This window comes from Panthera onca, chromosome D4 (assembly GCF_046562875.1).
Source record: "Panthera onca isolate mPanOnc1 chromosome D4, mPanOnc1 haplotype 2, whole genome shotgun sequence".
Lineage (NCBI taxonomy): Eukaryota > Metazoa > Chordata > Mammalia > Carnivora > Felidae > Panthera > Panthera onca.
In genome coordinates, this window is record NC_138351.1 from 67,490,871 (window position 1) to 67,516,015 (window position 25,145).

The 25,145-nt window shown below is 38.8% G+C and overlaps 1 protein-coding gene across 2 annotated transcripts in view; it reads left to right on the forward strand.

Annotated features, from left to right (window-relative positions):
• The window catches only part of SLC44A1 (solute carrier family 44 member 1), a 202,127-nt gene that overhangs the window by 155,367 nt on the left and 21,615 nt on the right, over window positions 1–25,145 (forward strand). Inside the window, exon 16 of one of the 2 annotated variants that reach the window (XM_078436621.2) lies at window positions 34–2,441. The exons of the other annotated variant lie outside the window; for it this stretch is intronic. Coding sequence (XP_078292747.1) covers window positions 34–57 — 24 coding nt within the window. The 3' untranslated portion in view covers window positions 58–2,441. Of the gene's footprint in view, window positions 1–33; window positions 2,442–25,145 lie in introns of those variants that run through there. 2 annotated transcript variants of the gene reach the window in all.

The window sequence follows — 25,145 nt, forward strand, 5'->3', positions numbered from 1 at the left end:
TAAGATTATACTCTGTATGACTTTGTTTTCTAGGCTTCGGGAGCAAGTTCTGCTTGAACCTAGCCGACCGTTATGGAACCCATTGACATTCCAAAACAATATATACACATAACTATGTATTTGTGTGTGTGGGTGTGTGTATATATGTATATGTATGTGTGTATATATATGTATATGTATATACACACACACACATAATCAGCCAAAATCAGAGAAAAGGAACAGGGATTTAATACCTTTTTTATGCTTATTTTTGTCAAACATGTACTCCTTTCATACGGGTGGCTTTTACAAGGCAACTGCCGTCATTTAATGTTTTCAATTGTAATTGTCTTAATGGAAATGTTAAGATTCATATCTGATTAACATTTTTAATAACTTAGAGGAGATTTTAACTTTAGTTATTTAAATGAGATAAAATTATTGTACCGAATTCTCTGTCTAAAGTTTATTCAGGGGTGATTTCCCTGATGTGTGCATAAAATCAAGATCTTATTTTACTGATGCATAAGTCCTAGTGGGACGAGACTAGGCATATGCTTTCAGATAAATAAGGAGTTATTCCAATCAGTTTTCCCCAATCAAAGAAGCCATGTCATTTTACTTTTAGAAACATACAAGTGGACTCAATATGGGAATTTTCATAATCTCTCATGCATTTGTCAGCCAACATTAAAAAGTAACCAACTCCTCAGGTATTTGTAGTTTACCCTAAGCTTCTATAAGAGAGTAGGTTAAAAAGAAAAGGGTAGATAATCTTTCTTATGCAAACTTTGTTCTTATAGTTTGTCTTTTCTTTCATTTTTTACTTTAGTAGCATCCTCCACACATTTGTGTGCCTGATTTGAAGGGAAGCTGGGGCACCCAGCGAGTTTAGCCATTAAGTTTCTGTGTATTGATTTGCAGATTAAGTAATGCTGGGAGGAATAAAGAAGGAAGGGAAACTTGGAACACAAAAGCCTTGCAGATTCCAGTGCTTGGGCTTCTGCTTCTAAGGAACTTCAGTGGCTTAGGGCTAAATGGCCATTTTATTCAAATGCTATGAAATCTGAAAACATACTGGCAGGTGCTCCTCTCCTTGGCAATTCATTCAGTATCCAGATTCTACAATGTTTAACTGAAGAATTGGTTATGTTTTGATCCTAAGAGTCAAACATTCTTTTTGTTTGGGGATGGGTTTGGGGTTTTTTTGTTTCTTTGTTGTTTTTCTTTTTTTTAATTCCTAAAGCTTACCAGATATGAATGGCTAATATTCCATTGTTCTGCTTATTGTAATGGTGAATGCTTTAAGAAAAAAAAAAAAAGTGTAATTTGCTAAGAATAATTCATGATCTGTTTATGCGATAACTCCTTTTTGTTACAATTTTTTTAAAAAAGGCTATTTTTGTTAATGTAAAGTAAATATTTCAGAGCAAATTTTTTAAACTTATTGCACTAAATACAGGCTCTGTACAAAAAAAAAAAAAAAGCCTCAGCATTTTATCATTCCATGGAAGAAGAATCTTTTGAAAGAAAGCATTGCCTCCTACCAGAATTAGACAGTGAATTAGACCGGTATGATGGAAATGCATACAATTAATGTCACTAGGGCTTAATAAGCAGCTGTTTGCTAATGTGCTTCCTTTCAAAGGGTTAGACCTTTAAATTGCTGCAAAAGGTAAATTGTATTTTTTTTTTTAAGTATCCGTGTTCTTTACTCTAGCTAGGCTAAAATTTGCTAAATGCCTTGGTTTCTTTTCAAAGCTCATGTAATATTTCTGATTTTTCAGAATATTTGCAATAAGAGTCTGGATTTTTAAAAAAAAAACAAACAAAAAACCACACACACACACAGTTAAGAGCTCATATCTTGGCAAGACCTGGGAAACCAACATTGTGAGACTAGCTATTTTGAAACAATAATTCTCCAGAAGTTAACATCTAACATCGCCAAACGCCAAACGGTATCATTGTACTCTTTTATATCATTTGAAATGGAATAAATATAATTATGTAACTAACAATTTTCCAAATAGATGAGAGAGCAAATCATGTAAGGAAATTCAGAATACCTTCTGTTTCATAGCCACACAGATTTTGGACATTAAGAAACATTGGGAACTAAATTTAGGATTGGAAAAAGTTTGGAAGATGAGTATCAAAACAGAAGACATTCTAGGAGCTAGCTATTCTAGGAGATGTCCCTCCAAAGTGACCTGATGGAAGTCTTGAATTTGGAAATTAGGTTCTACTCACTTGGACATCCCAGCATCATGGACTCTTGCTGCTCCCTGTTCCATTTGCTCGCAATCTCAGCTATTTGGAAGCCACCAGGAATGCTTTCTAATTATCATTTGCAACTAGAACTGTAATCAGAAAGAAATTTTGTATTTTTGTATAACTTGATTGTGTGCCATTTTATATAACAGGTCCTGTTTTACAAATAAATTTCGTTTTACTAACATTGTGTTTAGAAATTATGATCTATGTGTAACCATGTCATTTGAGTTCCAAATTAATTGCCAGGCTGTTTTCCCTGAGTGAATCTGTGTGCTGTCTAAGTAGATATATGCATAGGTGCATATATGTTACCACAGGCACACACAGAGAGATGTTTAATATATAGAATATCACTCTCATATGAGCTTCATTCCTTGATACATTTTATAAAGCCTCACAGAGGCTTTTTAGCAATATTTAAATGGTTTGAGGTTATGTTTGGATATTCCTGCTGCCTCTTTCATTCATTGTGAGTCATTCTTCAGCTAGCTATGGGCCGCCTTATTGCTACTCGCTCACTGCCTCCATCTTCTGCCCAAGTGAGAAGAATAGATGAAGAACAAAAATTATCTGTGATATGTGGTTACCTGAATAATTTTATAAGCCATCGACTCTGTGTTGTGGTTTTTGTCTTTTTCTGTGATGGATCTTCAAAATTGTGTTCAGTACTTACATCTCCAGAGTTCTAGTTAGGGTCCTCTATTGTAAATGGTGATCGTGGTGGCCGGAGTATCACTGTGGGCTCTGCCATCAGAAAAAGCCTCTGGTACATGATTTAGACTTTCTAGGCTCCCGCCTCAATAGTAAGTGCTGCTATAATGTAGTATGGAAGGGAGAAGGTTACATTTCGGTGTAAGTCCAAGAGACCTATGTTCTAATGGAGGCTTAACCAGTGCGTTAGGTAAACATTAGGAATTTAGCTAGGGTGTTGAGATTACATAATCCTTGCATGGATGAGCAGAGCTCAGAGCAGGTTGTTCCTTTAAACCATTTAATGCAGTGCTTAATGTTTAGGATTAGAGCTTTTATCCTATCCTATAGCACGATTAAGTCCTACGTTACTGCAGTTTAAGTAGCTTAACTGTGTGTTGGTACCCAAACTTTTTCCATATTGGTTGGGGAGGAGGCACTCATTGAATCTTATTTTTAAATTATGCTGGAAATAAGTTCCTTTGTAGAGATGCTCCCTTACTCTTAGATATTTTTTTTTCTTTGTTTTCTTTTTTTTAGCAAAGAACATTAAGTTGCTGATTCCCAATACCATTGATCTTGGTATCTGCCAAGGCTCCTTGTCTTTCCAGGGCAGTTTCAGGATTTCATCCCAGTAGGGGTAGTGAGGAGATGACCCCTTCCTTTATCCTGGTCCTGAGCTGTTGCTTTACATGAGAGTAGTGCTTCTCCCACCAGAACTGCAGGCACCAAATATCAGGCCATATCAGTGTCTCCAAAGCTTCAACCATTTGCACCATGCACCAGCACTAGCTAATAAAGGCCATTTCAAGGGGGTCCCCCAGGCCACCCCACCTGCAAAATAGAAATAATGGGGTCCATTCCGAAAATGGAGCTGCCAATTATGGTGACTTGAACATTCTAGTTTATCTTTGGTCAGTAACCTTCTCATTTGAATTTCTGGAGTTTCCAGTAGCCTTAAGGTAGCCTATGAGAAGTTTCCTTCAGAAAACACTTTAAGCTTTCACCTTTCGATAAGTTCTCTATTGCTTTTTTTATTGCTACTTAAAAAAAAAATTCTCAGAGTCTGGAGGCTTATCAGTGCACCTGCCACAGTTAATTTCTGTATTCTTTTCATACATTTCATCTGACAGATAGGAGTGCACTATAACAGCTTGCCTAGAGTTAAGATGTGGTCCGTGAATATATATTAGAAAATTGCAAGTTCAAAAGTAAATGCACATAAGGCAGAGATTTGCATATTATAAATTCACAGCATAGAATTCCTTTTGCTTTAAATGCATATTCATGCATCTTTGTGTACTAAGGATGCATATTAGCCCTTTTGAAGGGTAGGTACTGTTCACATACAGTGGCCGCTTTTGAAATTAGCTCATCTTTGATTAGTGGCACATAGCCCAAATTTTGAAACCAAGACCCTTGAGTGTGCCAAGAGAAAAATCTAGAGCTAACAAACTTAACAAACAAAAAACTAAACATGTTGCATACACTTGTCAATTTAAAATAGCACACTTTCCCCTATTCAAACTTCATAAATGTGAGCCAAATTCTTACTCTACAAGTTTTAAGAGGAAAATTTTAATCCAAGATTCAAATCTTTTAAAGTGTCTTTCTTATAGAAAGCTTCAATGCAGAGTTTTTAAATTTGAGAATTTCTGTGGAAAACCTTTCTAGGGAGATACTACAGTAGCTTTTCGTCCTTCCCATCTTCATGATTTTTATATGGATAAAAAAAAGTCAAACTTATGTTTCAGTTTCAATATTGCATGAACAATTACCACTTTTGTAAATTACATGGGCAACATCTAAGTTTGATATTTTCTAAAGGAATTCATTAGTAAATTTGTGGAAAAGATATGAAATTACTAGGAACCAAAATATTAGGCTATTTTATTCCATTTTGATACTCAGTTTTACAACTAAAATGATTTCCCAAGGAAAAAAATACTCCAGGCCAGGGCATTGAGAATAATAACGCTTTTAGGTTACTCAAGGTCTAGTCAAGACCTAGCTGAATATGAAAGCATTGTAATTCCCAAATGTTTCAGGAAATTTTGACTTTTATTTGCTAAGACCTGAATTTAATATTTGATATTCATAAGCAGGTTCTTAATCTTGTGAGAGGACTGTGGGCCCCTTTGAGAAACTTATGAAAGCAATGGACTGCCTTTCTCTCAAAGGCACATAGCACATTTATGAACATTTAAAATGGTAATCGAATTTCAGGGCCCTCAAACTGCCAGCCTCCACCCCACCGTCCCCTTAGGGCCTCGTGCACACAAATCAAAGGCTGCTCTAAAGTTGGTTTGATAACATGTTTTGAAATAAAGTAGTGATTAGGACTCCACTAAAAATACTTTTAAGATGGCACCTACCAACTTCTGACCTGGAATCATTTGTGTAACTTAAGACTTTTCATTTAGTACCAGTTTTGGAAATAGAAACCGCACTAATGTGAAAAGTAACAAAATGGTCGACACTGAATCTTCAAGACAGTGAGATTTCTTTCCTTGGAGGTGTGATGGTGTGTGTGTTGGGGATGGATTTTGGCAAACTACCACATTATTTGCCATGGATGAGAAAATCCAGACAGTGAATAAGGAAGGAACCCTTATAATTAGCCACCTACAAATTATTGATTGATTCTTTTTATTGTTGCTCAGATACGACAAGTGTTATCAGTAGATCACTGTCTAAAAATAGTCATCATGATCAAGAACAATTGAAGATGATGAAAAATTAGCAAACTCATTTTAGCTCATAGTTGACAAAGTTTTAGTGGAAAGTTGGAGAAGCAGATGCTGGGGATGGGGAGGAGGGAATTCAGAAGTTGTTTTCCTCCCCACTTAAATCGGGGAAGTGTTTCTTGCTTTGAGTGTTTTCCAGTCACCCACTAGAGCAGCTTCTGACCACTCTTCCAGTGAGACTGTGCCTTCACTCCCCACACCCACCCTGTCTTGCTTCTTTAGGGAAGCACGTGGATTTCTTCACATCTGCTCCATACTATTAGGTAGGGGTGCTGTGTCTACATGGAGGGCCCTCAGGGCCCTTAAAAAAGCACGCAGAAATCCTTAAAGGAGTTTGAAGTTCTGTTAAGGTTTGATTCCAGTGAGTCATGATTTATAGTCAGACATCAAACCATTACCTACCTTTTCAAGCTGAAGAAAGCAATGGAAATCTCATAACTGGCTGGAGAAGAAAGGAGAAAAGTCAGCTCCCTACCCCACCCCTCACATCCAGAAGAGCTTTAATGAACCTTCTACAGTAGCAAATGGAGAGACCATGGGTGGAAATTCCCATATCGGGTGAAAAAGGGCCTGAGTCCAGTGTAAGTATCTACATTTGATATTCCTTTTGTCGTAGATGTGTATAACTTAGAATGTTCTGATCTTCACCTCTGAATCTGATTCACCCATCCTGTCAGATAGAAATATAGTTTGAGTTAGTTATTTTTTTCAGGAATTTGTGTTAAATCATTCCGTGTGAGTAAAAAGTAGGCATGGAACAGAAGACTTGACTAAATGGGCACAGAACTGAGATGATGCTACATACAGCCAGCAGCCCACGGACCATGCCACCTGCCACTAGAAAATGTGAGCACTCTCTTTATTTACCATGTTGATCATCAGGCCAGGATTCCTAAATGGTATTAGATACCTCACAGGAATGAGACAGTAACAGGACAGCTTTTGGGGGCTGATGATCTGAGACAGAGACTAGTAAGTTGTCCCTGTCCTCTGGGCTCCGGTAGTCTGTACTTGGAAGTTCTTTTTGGCTCCTCTTGGTTTTTGCTAGATTTGATTTTCAGAGACTTGGCATGGGGAAATTTACCTTTCTTCTGTGTTGACTTAGTGCTTACTACAAGGTTATGTGGTGTTGTTGAGGTTTTCTGACTCCTTCCCTTTTACAAAAGGGTACCGGCAGCTCCGTAATAGAAAGAAGTTTCAATTATACTGTCTCAGAATATTCTTGACCACTGAATGCACTTTAAACAGGTCTTGTAACCCCATGAGGTAAGTTCAGTGGGTTGTTAGCTGATTTGATTATAAGAGGAAAAACTTTACAACTAACAAACCAGAAAGGTGGGGAGAAAAGTGTGGAAGGCACCTAACAAAATGACAGGGGCTCTGGAAAAACAACCAAAGACAAATGCATATCTTCTGAAGACCAAAGGCCCAACTCTAAGTACTTGCTGGCACAACCCGTCCAAACTTCTGGAGTTTAGAATAGAGCCCCTAGAACAGGCAGCCAAGCTTTAAGACAAGTCAGTGCAATAGGGACCTGCTATAGACCTCTCAGGCTTTGAGCCTTCACATCGTGTCAGGCCCAGCCCAACGTGTGGGATGATAGGAATACAAAACACGCATCAGTGTGTCCCTATTTCTCACTGCTGTGTGACACAGCATGAGAAGTATGTTGTGGTGCCGCATATTTCTCAACTTGCTGCCTTTTTTGTCTTTGTCTTTTTCTTTTGCCATTGCATCCTATTCCATAGTGTCAGAATGAATTTTTGTACGATGTCCTGTCTGTCCATTATGAACTGTAGGATCACAGTTCAGCCTTCCATGAATTCCGTAGTTCAGGATCCTTTATCTTAGTGTTATTTTGAGCTTTTTCTTATCACAGTGTCATTACACTGTATTCAGGTGGGGAAACAAACATGTAGGTGCTTGAACATGCCCCACAGACACGGTGGTAGCCCAACTATTTGTGACTCATTATTGACACAGTGCAGACTTTACAGACAGAGCATGATGCTCTCAGAGGACTTTAAAAATATGTATATTAAGCAATTAACTTTCTGGAGTTATCAAATCTTGCTGGGAAATTAACTTCCAAGAGCTCTGAATTGGATGAAATTCCAGCTGGCTTCAGAGTACAATGAGCCGATATGAAATGGAGCTTTGAAATGTTTTTCTTGTGCAGAAATATGAAATAGAAAAAAGTGCTGATCTAATGCTAAGTTTTCTCTGTGTACTGACTCAGTTGCCAGAATTATAATGAAAACTGTATTTTAGTCTAACAAATGTATAGAATTTTTTATGTAATAAATAAAATTTTATAGGAAAGAATGTCATTGTGTACTGTGTTGGAACACTTTCCCATGACCAGGATGGTGATTAATAGTAGTGTAAGGGAGGAAAATAATCCCCCCCCCTTTCTGAGTTCTTAGCTGAGACCTCCTTAAGAGAAGACAGATTAATGAGAAAAACACGCAGAAATATATTAACATGCGTACCTCATGTATACATGGGAGATGCCCAGGGAAAATTGAGTAACTCCCTGAGGTGGCTTAGAATTCAAGCTTAAATACCATCTTACCAGAGAAAGACAAGGGGTGAGGTAAGCCTCCTGGGGAACAGGAGATGATTTTTAGGAAAGATGCGTGGGCCCTTGGAAGAATAGAGGGGGAGGTGAGATAGTTTGTGAGAAAGTTTGCCTGGGTGTGGTGTCGACTTTTTGTCTCCTGTGATAAGAGTCAGTTCTCCCTGGTTAATGAACCTCCCAAGAAGGGACTTGACGACAGTCCTTTGGAGGATCTGTCTTTAGGCAGATAAGGAGAGTTCAGAGAAAGCCTCTCCCTGCATCTACTCTTTTTCAGGTACCTACATGTAGCTCAAAATGATCAATATACCAAAGTGGCATTTGGGGGTAGCATGTTTTGAAATCCTACCGTCCTATTTTGGGGTGGCATATTCTACTCTTCAATAGAAAGTGATCATGGGCAACATCTTGGCTTCAGATTAGGTCCTTATGCTGCAAGGGTGCCCCAGAATTTCCAAGCTCTTCCTTTCTAGCAACTTGCAGCATGTCCTAGGATCCTTGAAGTACAAAATATAAATGTACTACAAACTAAAGAAGTACAAAGTTCATCCACTGCCCGGTGGGGCTTGAGTCTGGGCTGCCATTGCAGCTGAATTAAGTCATTAGGTAGAGTAGAAAAAAGCCTGTTGGATAACATTTACCAGAGAAAACACACGCACCTGGTACGGTGCCCTGCCCACGAATTGAAACCTGGATCTGTGCTAAGTTAGTGGGTTTGCGAAACTCTGGTGTGCTGAAATTTATGCTGTGCCCCATGAAAGTTTGGAAAAAGTCAAGCTCATTTAAAACTAATATTTTATTTTATTTATTTATTTTTAACAAGGCTTCAAGCCCAGCACAGAGCCCAATGCTGAGCTTGAATTCACGACCCTGAGATCAAGAGCTGGGCTAAGATCAAGAATCGGACTCTTAACCGACTGAGCTACACAGGCACCCCATTAACCATGTTTTGATTGATACTGGGGACTAAGGAAGGGATGTTCGTAAGTGGAAGAAGACTGTTTTCAATAACAATAAACCTCTCCTAATTTGTTTCACAATGTTGGCCTTTTTTTGAGAGGCTTCTGTACCGACTGCTTTTCATGAGCAAATGCGAATAATGCCCAGATCATAGCCCAGCTGTTGATCTATACCGTCTTGCCAAAAGTTGTTGCTCTAGAACATTTATGAGGCATCCTCAAACAACGGAGGTACTTGAGATACTGAAGAATATTAATGAGTCTGGACTGTTCATTCATATTTTGGGTCATTCTGATGTAAGTTTACATAATTTCTTGTTCTATAGACCACCTAGAGATTAAAGAGATGCAAAAAGCCTCACGTCTCCTAAAAGGTACCCAGAAATTTTTTCTGTTTGACTATGGAAATATACTCTGTATTCAACCTCAAATTTTAGAAAATTAAAAAAAAAACACCTACGGGATTTCTTTCAGGAAGCATACTACTTACACACTTCAGATGTAAGTTATGTAAGTTATTACATTAATAATGTAAGTTATGATTAAAATTTGAGCTTCAAATAGCTGTATAGCTCAAAGCTCTTACAGGTGTTGAAAAATTGAGAAAGAAGCCAGTGTCCTGCAAGGCTCTTTGGCCTTAGATCTCCTATCAAGTGCTGTGAAACTAATCAGTGCCTCTTCACACGTTATTTTTTTAGGTGGGGCAAGTAGCAGTGAAAGTAAGAAGTGCTTTGTGCCTTTTGTTTCATAGTATGCATTTACTATTCACATCCTGAGAAAAATAACTTTAGAAGATGCACCTAGGTGAAATTTAGGATTCCAGAAAACACAAAGCTAAGCTATGAGACCATTTCATGGGCTTATCAGCATTTTCAATGACAGTCTTAAAGCTTTCTAGGTAGTTATAACTCCCTGGCCAGGTATGTCAGACTAGAGAGGCCACAGTAAGTAATTGCCTTCAAGGCAAAAACAAAAGGGCTTTTAGTCATCCATACTCATCATATAACCTTACGTTTGGAGGCAGGATATTAGGGGTTTGTGTTTGATCTACTCTCCACCTGCCAGGAAGGATTGTCACAGCTTACAACAAAATAAAACAATTTAATGCCAAAATTAAAAATGTGAATGAAAATTAAGAAAAAGAGATTCGTTGTTTAAGAAACCCAAGGATGAGCATAAGATTGACCTCCAAGTGTTCTGTCAGTCCTGCAAAGAGGAAATCAAGAAAGGTACATGGTTTTACATGTCTAAAAAAAAACGAAGAGTTGAATAGAACTTTAATAGGAGGGACTAGGCAGGTATTAAAAATGAGTAATATTTAATGACTTGGAATAACGTCTACAGTATAGCCAATGAAAGGGGGGATAAAGCAGTATTTACAGCCTGATCTCATTTACATAAAATCCATATTCTTATATATATATATATTTTTTTTTTTTTAATTTTTTTTTTCAACGTTTTTTATTTATTTTTGGGACAGAGAGAGACAGAGCATGAACGGGGGAGGGGCAGAGAGAGAGGGAGACACAGAATCGGAAACAGGCTCCAGGCTCCGAGCCATCAGCCCAGAGCCTGACGCGGGGCTCGAACTCACAGACCGCGAGATCGTGACCTGGCTGAAGTCGGACGCTTAACCGACTGCGCCACCCAGGCGCCCCTTCTTATATATTTTTAAATGACTGAAGGTATGGTAGGTGCTCTCTGAAGCAATTCCATAAGCACTGGTAGTTAATCAGTTAATTGAAACATGTGGTCAAGGAGAATCATTATTAAAGAAAAAAATGTTTAAATTCAAGTAAACATTCATTGGCCAATCTTTTGACATAGGTATAGTTCTTTTTTATGACTGACTCCTCTGAAGTTGTCTGTTGTCTTTTTTTTGCATTTAACCACACCAATAATATAACCACCCAAAACTTTAATAAAGTGAAATCATGGATTTTCAAAAGTGGATTAGGAATTTAGACATGCTTATGAAGTCAGCTGAGTATGCACTCCCAGAGTTTTATAATATCTATTCTTTATAATTTTCACACAGTTGAGAGTAATAATTTTAGTATCTTTATAGTCTTTCCAAGGCATTCAACTTAGTTTTCATAGAAATTTCTTTCTTCATACTCATTTTTTTTTTAATTTTTAAAAGTTTTATTTATTTTGAGAGAGAGAGAGAGGCGGGAGGGGCAGAGAGAGAGAGAGAAAGAGAGAATCCCAAGCAGGGCCTGCACTGTCAGCGCAAAGCCAGGCGCAGGGCTCAAATCCACAAACTCTGAGATCATGACCTGAGCCGAAACCAAGAGTTGGATGCTTAACCGACTGAGCGACCCAGGGGCCCCCATAGTTTTTATCAATATATATTACATAAGTAAGCATACCATTAAAATAACCCATTGCACCTGGCATAACATGTTGGAATAAACACACCTGACTCTTACCATGAATAGTTCACTGATGTTGAGAACAGAGTACGCAAGCCCCTGGGAACATTCAGCCAGCTATGATATCAACCAGTACATTCTAGAGTATTGGAGAATGTCATGGTGAAGAGGAAGGCAGCTAGGAAAACCACCCTTTTTACATCAAAATCATAATTATGGTTATCTCTTTGTTATGGGATTATGAATAATTTAATTTTTTCTTTGCTTATCTCTATGTTTAAAATATTCCTCTAGAGTTTCTTAATATGAAAAAATGTGGTCACATTCAAAAGCAAATAGCTAGGTAAGTGAAATAAAATGACAGTAACTAAACCCATATGGTAATGGATCTAATGGAGTAGAAGAATAGTTCCCAAAACATATTATTTATAAGAACTTAATAAAAGCTAAGGATATACCTCAAGTGAATAAGGAAAGAAAGAATTCACTCAATAAATGGTGTTTAGAACAATTGGCTTTCAGAATGACAGCGAATCTAAGTCAAATACAAATGGATTAAGGATTTTTTTTTTTTAATTAAATGAGGGAAAGATCAGGGGAAGGAGTGAGAAGGACTTAATAAATTTAGAAGGATTAGGTTAAAAAAAAAGGAAGAAAAGAAAACAGTCTGATGAGAGTTGGTGAGGAAAATTTTTGTGGAAAATGTAATAAGTGAGGCCCATTTCAGATGCATTTACTCAGCATGTCTACAGCAATGCGCTAAGTGTGTCCACTTTAATTCAGCAAGCATTTCCTGAGACCTCCTCTGGTCAGCAAGATTTATAATGCGGGAATTTGGTGGTAAATATTCACTCACTCCCTACCTTAAGTAGCTAACAGCCTAATGAGGGAGATAGACAGCAGTGAGGGTTAAGATGAGAACAGGGTGCTCTGGGAGCACATAGGGAAGTATGGGGTCATTAGGAGAAGCTACCTGAACCGAGCCTTAAAGGATGAGCAGGAATTAGCCAGGTGATGGGAGGGGAGGTGGAGGGAAAGGAGAAGATTCTAGTCAGAGGAATAACATCAGTAATCGTACAGCAACATGAGAAAATGCCAGTTGTCCAGCATGTTCTGAACCAAGAATATGGGGATATGCAGCAAGAGGTGACCCTGGAGAGGATACAGGAGTCTTGCATGTGCATTCAGACCTGAACCAAGATTTATCAGGAGCCTGGGACAGGAGGAGGGAGACCTGGGAGAGAGTAAGAGGGGAAGAGGAATATTCCAGGGAGAAATCTAACAGGACTGGTGACCAACTAGATCTGGGGGGGAGGAAAAAGAAATCATGGAAGCCTATACTCAGGGTGGTGCAGGTCGCCTCTGCATTTAAAGTTAGGGGCTTGCACCTGATGGTCAAGTTCATCCATTAGAGCCAATTAGAGGCTCTGACTCTGATTAATTGAATTCAGAAATATTTACCTTTTCTTCTCAATGCTATCTGATGCAAAATGTCTGTACTGTTAAGAAGGAGTTAGTTGGAAAAGAGTTTGAGGGCCTGAAAATACTTCTCTTTGCCAACAAAAATATTTATTTTTTTCACTCCCTGATGAATGAAATCTACCTAATTGCTGGTTAAGAGACCCCGACCTAACAATGACTATGCAGCTTCAGTAACTGCAGGCAAACTTTGTCTTAATGGCTGTAACTCTGTTCTACTAATTGTCACCTTAATCATCCGTGCACTTCTATGCTAATAAGAAATAATGCAGTATTTTTGATGTATTTGTATATTTACCTATTCTCTACTTTTGCCAAAAATGCATATATACAATAAGATTATTAAAAACAGAAAAACAAAGGCATAAGCAAGAAGAAACAAATATGCTAGACTCTAGGACTAATTGTTACAGCATAGTAAGGTAGTAAATATTTTGAGCTTCCTGGCAACCTGAAAAGAAAGGAAAACACCAAAATTAGTAGAATTTTGTTATTTGATGGAAGTTAGTGTACACATTCTTCAAGTTACTATGAAAGCAAAATAATCTGCATATGGCTCTCAAATTGGGATTTGAGGTGTTGAGCTGATAAAGTCCCAGGTTATAACTTCCTGATTCTTTAACTGAATGTATTACTTCATCCTTACCCAGATCTTCCTCTATTAGGACTTACAAGACACATTCTTACGTATTAAAAAAAAAAACAGAAAGGAGTCTTCGTTTATCCCAAAGACATTTATCAAGTCCTATATTAGCCAAGGATGCAGAAATGAGAGATCCGGTCTTTGCCTTCCAAAGTCTCACAGTCTGTTTAGGAAGACAAGGGGTAAGCAGACGATTGTAATACAGTGTGCCAGACACTCTAATGGAGTTAGCTCAGGAGCAGCACGGAGACTCCCTGAAGGTGGGAGGGGCAGGGAGATAGGATGTGATAAGGTAAAGAAGCGAGGGAACAACACGTATGAAGAAATGATGTGTCTGTGAATCTGTACAGAGAATGGGTATGGAGACATGAAACTGGAGAACTCAACCGAGGTCAGACCTTGAGGGTCCTGTGGGCCATGCTAAAGGATTTGATTTTATGCTGAAGAAAATGGTGACTCACTGAATGATTTTAAACTAGAATACTTGATGATTTGTGCATTTGGGGGGGAAATCACTGTGGTAGTAGTGGGGGAACTTATTTATGAAAACCACACAGCTAATGTCCTATTCAGTGGTGAAAGACTCGAAGTTTCCCCCCTAAGATCAATAACAAGACAAGCATGCTTATTCTTGCCATTTCTATTCAACATTGTACCGAAGGTTCTACCCAGGGCAATTCAGGAAGGAAAAGAAATAAAAGGAATACAAGGCACCCAGATTAGAAAGTAGGAAGTAAAATTATCTCTGTTTTCAGAGGACATGAACTTATGTAGAGAAAATTATAATGACTTCACACACACACACACATGCACAATTAGATTTAAACAAATTAAGCATTGTTGTGGGTTACAAGATCACATAAAAATCAGTTTTATTTCTGTGTAGTAGCAATGAACAATATAAAAAGGAAATGAAGAAAATAATCCCATTCCCATTAGCATCAAAAAGAAGAAAGTAAAATAAATTTAACTAAGGTGGTGCAAGATGTTTACATTAAAAGCTACAAAATACCATTGAAAGAAATGAAAAGAAGACATAAGTAAATGGGAAGACATCTATATTCACGGATTGGAAGAGTTAATTTTTTTTTAAGTAGGCTCAATGCCCAATGTGGGTCTTGAACTCACAACCCTGAGATCAAGAGTTGCATGCTCTACTGACTGAGCCAACCAGGGACCCCTGGAAGAGTTAATATTGTTAGGATGATAGTACTACCCAAAGTGGTTGACAGATTCAATGCAACACTTATCAAAATCCCAATGGTCTTTTTTTGTAGAAATAGAAATGGTGATTCAAAAATTCATATGGAGTTTTACAAGGGACTTCATATTGCCAAAACAATCTTGAAAAAGAGTAAAGTTGGAGAACTACCACTTCCTGATTTCAAAATTTACTGCAAAGTTATGGTAACCAAAACAATGTGGTACTGACACATGGATAGAAATAGAAATCAATGGAAAAGGGTTAAAAATATAAAAATAAAAGCATGTGTGTATTTCAACTGTTTTTTTTTTCAGTAAAATTGCCAAGATTACTCAATGAGGAAATTTGTCATTTCCTTATCATTTTTCAAATGATGCTTACACAATTCAGTATCTCCATGTGGAAAAGAAAAAGAAATTGGACACTTACCTCACATCATATATAAAAATTTAACTCAGTCAGTCAAAGACTCAATATAAGAGCTAAAACTGTAGGGGTGGCTCAGTCAGTTGAGCATCCAACTCTTGATTTAGGCTCAGGTCGTGATCTCAGGGTTGTGAGATCAAGCCCTGTGTTAGGCTCCATGCTCAGCATGGATTCTCTCTCTCTCTCTCTCTCTCTCTCTCTCTCTCTCTCTCTCTCTCTCTCTTTCTCTGTCCCTGTCCCCAGCTCACACACATTCTCTCTCTCTCTCTCTCTCTCTCTCTCTCTCTCTCTCTTTCTCTCTCTCTCCCTCTCTCTCTCAAATTAAACATTTTTTTAAAAAAAGCTAAAACTATAAATCCCTTATAAGAAAGCATAGGGATAAATTGTCATGACCTTGGATCTGGCAATGTTTTTTTGGATATGACACCAAAACACAAGCAACAGAGGAAAAATAGATAAACTGGACTTCATCAAAATTAAAAACTTTTGGCATGAATGGACACTATTTTTAAAAGTGTGCAAAGGCAACCCACGTAATTGGAGAAAATATTTCCAAATCATATACCTGATGAGGATCTAGTATCCAGAATATGTAAAGAGCTCTTACTACTCAACAATAAAAAGATAACCCAATTTAAAAATGAGCAATGCACTTGAATAGACATTTCTCTAAATAAGATTTTTTTAATGGCCATAAAGCACATGAAAAGATGCTCAGCATTTAAATATTTTGGAGAAGTGCAAATCAAAACCACAGTGAGATACCGCTTCACATCCACTAGGATGACAATATTAAACAGATAATAACAAGCATGAATTATAATGTGCAGAAATTGGAACCCTCATATGTTGCTGGTGGGAATGCAAAATGATGCAGACACTATGGAAAACAATTTGGCAGTTTCTCAGTACATTCTCAAGCATACAATAACCATATGACCCAGCAACTCCACTCCTAAATATATGCCCAAAATAATTAAAAACAGAAATTGGAGCAAAATTTGTACACAAATGTTCATAATAGCACTATTCACAATAACCGAAAGGTGGAGACAATCCAATAGCCATCAATTGATGAATGGATAAATAAAATGCAGTATACCCATACAATAGAACATCATCTAGCCATAAAAAGGAGTTAGGTACTGATCCATGCTACATCACAGATGAACGTTGAAAACATTATGCTAAGGGAAAGAAGCCAAACACCAAAGACCATAAAGTGTATGATTACGTCTGTCTAAAATATCTAGAATAGGTAAATTCATGGAGACAGGGAGCAGATTAGTGTTTTTCAAGGACTAGGAGAAGGGAGAAAAGAGGGGTTGATGCTTAGTGGGTATGAAGTTTCCTTTTAGGATGATGAAAATGTTCTGGAGTATATTATATAGTGGTGATGACTGCACAACTTTCTGAATGTACAAATGCTATTGAACTGTGCACTTTAAAATTATTAAAATGGGGGCTCCTGGGTGGCTCAGTCGGTTAAGCATTCGACTTAAGCTCAGGTCATGATTTCACAGTTTGTGGGTTTGAGCCCTGTGTCGGGCTGTGTGCTGATAGCTCAAAGCCTGGAGCCTGCTTCAGATTCTGTGTCTCCCTCTCTCTGACCTTCCCTCCCTCTCTTTCTCTCTCTCTCAAAAAAAATTTAAAATTATTAAAATGGTACATTTTTCTGTTAAGTGTATTTTACCACAATAGAGAGAAAAAAGCTAATGACACTAGTAGATATTATTTTTTAACTTTATTTTGAAATAATTTTAGGCATACAGAAAAGTTGGAAGAGTAGTACAAAGAATTCTTACATACCTCACACTCAGAATTCTAAAACGTTAGCATTTTATCATCATATTTGTTTTATCATTTTTTGTCCCTCTTGCTCTCTGTGTTTCTATTTGTCTGTCTCTATGTCTGTGTGTGTGTGTGTGTGTGTGTGTGTGTTCTACATACTTTATTTAAATTTTACAGTTGTCCTATGAATGTCCTCTATGGAAAAAAAAAACATTCTGGTCAAGAATTCAGTCTAGGATCACACATTGCATTTGGTTTCACATGTCGTTAAAGTCCTTTAATTCAGAACAATTCCTCAGTGTTTCTTTGTCACTTATGACCTTGACATTTTTTAAGAGTCGGGCCATTTACTTTATAGAATGTCCTTCAGTTTGGGTTTAAGTTTCTTCATGATTAGGTTATGCACTTTTGGCATGGATATCACAGAAATCACGCTGTGTTCTTCTCAGTGCCTCATATCAGGAGGCACATGATTATCTGTTTGTCTATTATTGGTGATGTTAGCTTTGATCATTTGGTTAAGGTGATCTTCCTGGTCCCTTCACTGTAAGTTTTCTATTTCTCCCTTTGTAATTAATAAGTATCTTGTGGGGAGATATATTGAGACTATGTAAAGATTATGTTTGTCATCAACTTTTTACCCAACTGGCTTTGGCATCTATTCATGATTCTTCTCAGAAACAACTACTACTGTGGTTTTTGCCTAATGGTGATTTTCCAATACCTCATTCCTTCTACATTTATTAGTTGGTATTCTACTATGAGGAAGAACTTTATTTTCTCTCCCACTTATTTATTCACTGAATTATGGATATTTTTTCTATAATCATTATCTTTATGCCCAAAATATCTCACATTTGGCCAATAAGAGCACATACACTGGCTCCTATACACTTTTGACTGGTCTCTATGAGGCTTTTGAGTACTTCCTTGTTTACTGACACAACCCAGCTATTCCAGGCTTATGTTGTGCTTGCCCTATCTCAGCTCTGTAATCAATAATGTCTTAAAGGAATCCTGGTTCCTTTTAATGGAAATTGGTATTTAGAAACCAAGACCTGGGCATTAGAAGTACTCATTGTGCTAGCTTTTATTGAAATTACAGAAAACTGACTTTCCACCTGATGGCACTATGGAATGCTTTTTTTGTTGTTTTATTGAAAATACAATACTAAAACACTGAAAATATTCCACCCCTTTGCCCACATCCTTGTGGCAGTTCTATTTTTATTTTAGACACATTCTTCCTAGTTCTACACAAGAACGAACATGTGCGTATACATATAGTTATAGTTATATATACAAAGTTGCAACCATATGTACTATGGTTGTCTTCCTTTTTTCACTTATAATAAATCCTGATCCTAAATGTGTTGTCATGCTGCCACAAGGGCTCAGTCCTGTCCTTTCAAATGCCTACCCACAGTTCCACTGAGCAGCTGTGCCCAGTACGCTAAGTTCTTCCTTCCCCAACACGGGCATGTAGTGGCTTTTAGGTTTTAGCTCTTCAGAGACAGTTCTGAAAATCTAGCATCTATGTTTTTCCTTCAGTTGTATTTGTTCCTTTGGATAAATTCCCAGAAGTCAAAAAAGAGTTTTTTCTAAAAAAAGTGTAACAATTTATTTTCCTCACTATCTTTTCAACCTTTAATCTTTCACATTTCTTTCTCCTTCAAGGATGCCTGCAGCTCCAACCGTGCGTTGGAGTTTCACTGGTTTTCATCAAAGTCCTAAAGCAAGGGAGTACCTGCCAGGTACCAGACTCTGTGCTGTATGGTTTGGAGACGTGTCCTTGTGCATGCATGTGTATGTGCAAGGTGGGTCTTATCTGAGGAAATCGGGAGGCAAAGAGATTAAGGAGTTTTTCTGATGGCAAATGGCAGATCCAGGATTCAACCTGAGGTTTTTCTTACTCCAAAGCCACATGAAAGCACTCTGTACTGCCATGATGTGTTGCTGGACTGCCACGCATGCTCCCTGCATTTGGGTCATATCTCCCATTTGTCTTCAGTGTAAGCCTGGTTCTGGGAGCCTGTTCTGTTTATCCAAATTACAAAGGACAAGGCTCTTAGGAGCTAAGCTGACCTGAGAAGAAATACGGGTGGAATAGTCATTAATTGAAAGACCAAGCCTAAGGTTTGCTAATTAATTTCAACCCAAGGGAGGGCTCCAGTAGAGGAGGAAGATGCCAGATGTGAGTAACAAAAACCCCAAAAATAACAGTTGCTGAAATAAGATAGAAGTTTATATTTTTCACACATTGCCCTAAGGCAATGCATTGCAGTGATTAATTAGAAGCAAGAGCTCCAATTCAAGCACACCTGTATGCCTTATAAGCTATATGAACTTGGGCTTCAGCCTCTCTAGGCCTCTGTTGTTGTTGTTTTTGTTGTTGTTGTCGTTGTTGTTTTCTACCTATGTAGTAGAGTAATAATGCCCAACGTAAAGTTTTTGTCATTAGATTATTACATGTAAAATGCGTAGATAAGTTCCTGGCACATAGTGAATGTTCAGTGAATAGTAACTCTTATTGTTGGTCTTTTGCCTTAGACTTGGACAGTCTATTTTTCCCACTGATGTGGATGAAGAAATGGAAAGAGGGGTACCTAGCTCGCTCACTTGGTAGAGCCTGTGACTCTTGATCTTGGGATTGTGAGTTCGAGCCCAGGTTGGGCATGTTACTCTGTTACTTAAAACAAACAAAGAAACAAATGGGAGGAGTGGTCAAGACTCTAAGTTGTCTCCTCATATTCTTGTCAGTCTTTGATGGTGACATTTACTTGATTTTTAGATGGACATATAGCCATTCTGAACAGAACTACATTTCCCAGCCCCTCTTGCAGCTAAGTTATGACTATGTGACTTGGTCCTGGCCAATGGGATATAAGCGGAAGTAACATGTAACTACCAGGAGATGTCTAAAAGGAAGGGCTATTGCCCCTTCCTTGATTTCCTCTTCCCTGCTGGCTGGAATTCAGACATGATGGCTGGAAGTTCGGCAGCCCTCCTGGATGATTCAGTAACCTTGAAACTGGTAGAACTTCATGATGGGGTAAGAAGGTAAAAGGTGCCTGCATCCCTGATACTTTGGCATACTGTGTCAATTCTGGCCTGACGACCTCCAGACTTCTGGAATAAACTTGTCTTACATCAGCAATTGTTATTTGGTGGTTGTTGTTGTTTTCCATTACAGCTGAACATAATCCTAATTAATACTAAAGATAGACAAAATTTTAAGGTGAGTTAGAGCTAAAAATGCTAGCTGTATAGTTCCTCAGGTAACAACCAGAGCTCAGGAGCAATAGGCTAAATCTGGCAGCATGGAGTTTAACAATGATAATGTAAAGTGCTTCCTGGAGTCCATAAAACCAGCCTTACAATGGCCTGAATGAGATTGATATGGCCTTGGGGTCTTCTGAATGGAATGCCTTATAAAGAAGACGGCAGAGTGCCTTTCACAGGGTATGTATTCAGTGATGTGTGTCCCCATTGCCCCACAAGCCTCGGAGTTCAAGGCAGGCTCTGTATAAATTGACAGTGGGATGTTTTAGTTCAAGGGATTTGGGGCTCTTTTAATAGCATGGTGTACAGCAGGAAGAAGGCAATGACTCTGCATTAATTTTTATAGGTCAATCCACACCTGGAATATGAACAAATGGGAATGTTTTTAAAGACAAGCCTGGAAAAGACAGCTACTTGGAAAAGAGACATCTTGGGGGTGGGGAAAGTGAAAAGAAATGATCACAGTGTTCAATTATCTGAAGGGATGTTACAGTGAAAGAAGAGTTTCTATAATCTCGTCCCAAGCCCCTGAAGGGTTCTAATGGTTAGAAAGACAGATTTTTATCGGCCAGTTAATATGTTAATCACCATTTAACTATCAGGCTCTGGCAGTGACTGCTAATTGTCCCACCCAATATCTATTCTGCCCTTCTTCTTCATGAGTTTAACCCAGATGTTGTTCTGGTCAACAAAGTGCCCAACTAAAATACCCACCTTCCCATACTGAAGTTTGAGGTGGTCATGTGACATAGTTCTTGCCAATGAGATGTAAGGTAAGATAAAAGGGGGAGTTCCAAGAAAGTTTTGCCCTTTCAATATAAGTGCCATTCATCCTCCTGGTTTTCCCCTTCTTCTGCCTGTCTGGAATGCAGATGTAATGCCTGCAGAAGCAGCAGTAATCTTACAAGCCTGAGCTAGCACCACGTGGGAAAGAAGGTAGAACAGAAAGATACAAGGAGCCTACTTCCTGGAGGACATCATTGCACAGCTTTTCACTTGGGCTTGTTGTCTTCTGGGCTTCCTGTTACATATGAAAAATGAATGCTTTCCTTGTTTAGGCCACAGTAATAGGTTTCTTTCCCATGCAGCCCTACCGCAGGCACCATGCTAACTTTGAGGGGTCAGGGAAGGCTTTCTTGTGGAGTCACTGGCTTTTCCTGTCTATCAGTCAGCATGTGAGGAAGACATTCCTAAAAACTGGAACAGTCACAGGATGGACTGAGCTCCAGGGAAGGAAGTGATCCCTCAGAGGAATGCATGCAGAGGCTGGGAGGCACTTCTGCAGCTGCAATGTGGTAAAGCAGTATTGAGTGTGGAGTGAAGAGTTGGGTGCAATGACCTTTAAAGTCCATTCTAGAACAAAAACTTTTCTAAAGTCAGAAAGTTAGTTAAAAAAAAATAGTAAGTGTTGGTCACTGAACAGATTGTGTGTTTCAGCTGTAGACTGCTTTGGAATACACAATTTTCATTAGTTTCTAAGAAAGCATTCTCCTTCAACCCTCCTGGGTAACCATATCATGCCAATGTTAAGTTTCTAATGGAATTTAGTTTATGGTTTATTTGTAGTAATGCAATTTATCCTACTCTTTTACTACCGGGGTTTTTATTTATCTTGGATTTGCAAAGTGAATAGGACAGTGAAACGTATACTCAACAGCATTTGGATTTTCAGATACTAATGGATTTATTATTTTTGTCTTTGTTTTAAAATCATGAATGTGTTATTGTTGTTGGTGTTTTAAAGAATGGATCTTGGTAACAAGATTCCTTTTTTGACTATATGTTTATGTCCTGTAAACTAACCATTAGGGATCTATTTATTGGCAGAATTTCTGTAAACATGGGAGTGTTCTTTATGGGAAAAGAGGACCTTTTTCCTCTCATGATGTCAACCAGGTTCTTTGATAGGGTGAATATAAGAAAGGGTAGTTTGAGTCTTTGCTGGATTCTCTAAGTGATCCCTCAGTGGTGACCTCAGGCCTGAGCATGAGCAGCCTGGCTTTGTGAAGGTAGCCGGCGGTGACTGGCAAGCTGTATGGGCTCAGTAGATGTCTGGTAAATGAATGAACAAATGAATCTATTTCTAGCCTGACTGTCTCTGAGTCAAGGCTATGAAATGATGTCGTACAGTCTCTGTGGGTGCAAATTAGTATTTCTCAAAGTGCATCCCAATGGAGGGTTCGGGGAGGATAATAAGGCTGTGCTTATTTTTGAAAGAGAGAGTGCAATTGGGGGAGGAGCAGAGAGAGAGGGAGACAGAGGATCTGATGTGCAGATCCCAATGCAGGGCTCGAACTCATAAACCAGGATATCATAACCTGAGCCGAAGTTGGACACCTAACCAACTAAGCCACCCAGGTACTCAAACTGGAAATTTTTTACCCAAGGCCCTACTCCATACATACTGAATCAGAATCTCTGCAGCTCAGGCTCAGAAATCTGCATTTTAACAATCCCTGCTCTCCACGTGACTTTCCTGTGTAATAAACTTTGGAACCGTGTGGATATTGGCTTACAGTTGAAGCTTCTACAGAAGGATGGGACGTTAGAAAGCAGCAATTCCAGCTGCAGCAGGATTTTGGGTGGTCACCTCTGAGAAGGCAGCCGCAGTAGATGTTCTTGTCTCTGACGACACCTGCTGGTTGACAGTAGCAATTAGCAAACGCACAACCCCCTCAAACTATACAAGTGTTTTCTCATACAGGGCCTGCAATACTGTGGGTGCTGTGTTTTAGTGTTTGAATTCTAACAGCAACGAACAATATACCCAAAGCCCCAGTTATCAGGGAGGAGGGACACAGGCTTTTACATGTCTATCCCCTTTTCACTAGCTTGAGGTAGAATCAATAGATTCTTGAAGAATATTATCCTTCATTTATCTTACATGTATCTTAGAACTGATATTCTTATCTCATGCTCATCTGAAACATTGACAACTTTTGGATTTCCTCTGGAAGGATTTACTGAGACTTTGACTAAGGAACTTATTCCTTGTTGTTGCTTTAGAGAAATAATGAGAAGCCAGCTTTGATCTCTCATTGAAGACTCCAAGCAAGATAAAGAAAAAGTGTTTCAAGAGATCTTAAAGAAACTGTTTCCTTTCCTTACTGAGCACTTACTCTGTGCCAGCCCTCTTCTCAGGGAGCTCATCATTGAGGCATGGAGAGGGGGTAGGTGTGGTCAGTGCCGTGGAAGTGTGCATAATGTATAGAATCAACGAGGGGATAGAGGTGGAATCAAGATGAAGATAAAGCCTGGGAAAAATTCATTCTCCCAAATCCTACACAGATTTTACCAGGTCAGAAAGTTCCCAGAATAGAGACTGGTATGTACTAAAACACAGAGGTGTGAAACGGCATTTGGGGTGTCTTCACTGGGAGGGGGTAACCTCCAAATAATTTGCTCTTGTGGAGTTCACGTGAGGATGCACGTGACGGGAGATGGGGCCAAGGGCAGGCCCACCTGCAAGAAGGTTAGATTTCATCCTATAGGTGTGAGTGACCACTGAAAAGTTTAAATTTAAGATTTACTTTTCATCAGGTTGTTTATTCCATTGGAATATCAGTACCCTAAGTACAGGACCTCCTTTTTTATCTAACGGTGGTCAAATCTGAGTCCGAATTCCTGATTAAGATTGTACGTAGTAGTTGAGCATTTTGAACAGGTTCAGCACAAAGAGTCCCAGTGCGTTTGGAGAGTCTCTTCTGGTAACTAGATTTGGCTTGTGTGCTGTCCCCGGAGGTTCTTTTTACGTGGCTACGTGGCAGAGCTGGATTTCTGTGCAGAGCTTCTGCACTGACTCCTCTTCCTGTCCTAACAGGGCCTTCCATGCAGCATTGCCTGTCACACAAAACCCAGGAGAATCCCACAGGTGTCCTTCTTAGGACCAAAATCTAGCACTGCTTCATCTTCAGAACCAGTGGCGTGAAATAAACCAATTCATTATTTTGTGCATTTTTCCCACCTCTTAAAAATAGTAAGTGAGAGGGGCACCTGGGTGGCTCAGTCGGTTAAGCGTCCGACTTCGGCTCATGTCATGATCTCACAGTCCGTGAGTTCGAGCCCCGCGTCGGGCTCTGTGCTGACAGCTCAGAGCCTGGAGCCTGCTTCAGATTCTGTGTCTCCCTCTCTCTCTGACCCTCCTCTGTTCATGCTCTGTCTCTCTCTGTCTCAAAAATAAATAAACATTAAAAAAAAATGGTAAGTGAGAATGGATGTATTTCCTCATGAGAGATGGACAAACGCAATCTCTTTGTTCTCCCCTCCTCTCTTCTCCTCTTCAGCTACATGATACATATCCTTACACATTTGGCCTGGTCTAGCAGAAAAAGCATCAGACGTGGAAATCGATGGACTTGAATTTGAATCTTGCCTCCTCCCTGCCATTATGTTGGCAAGTCACTTAACTTTTCCTCTTTTTTTCTGTGCAAAAGGAGCTAATAATACCCTCTCTCAAGGATTCAGTGAGAAAAACATGTATAAAATGACAGAGACCAGTGCCCAATACACAGCAGGTCCTTAATAAATGTTAGCTCCTTTCCCTTTTTTCTTTTCTTCCCTTGATACCAATGAATCATCAAAAGACCAGGAAGCACACGGCCTTCAGACTGCAGCAGTGGTAAGTGGCTATTAGTTCATGCTGTTCTGTGCTGTTCTATGGGGTTTACCTCTGAAATAGGTTAATTAAATAAGAGACCTTTTCTTAGCTTACA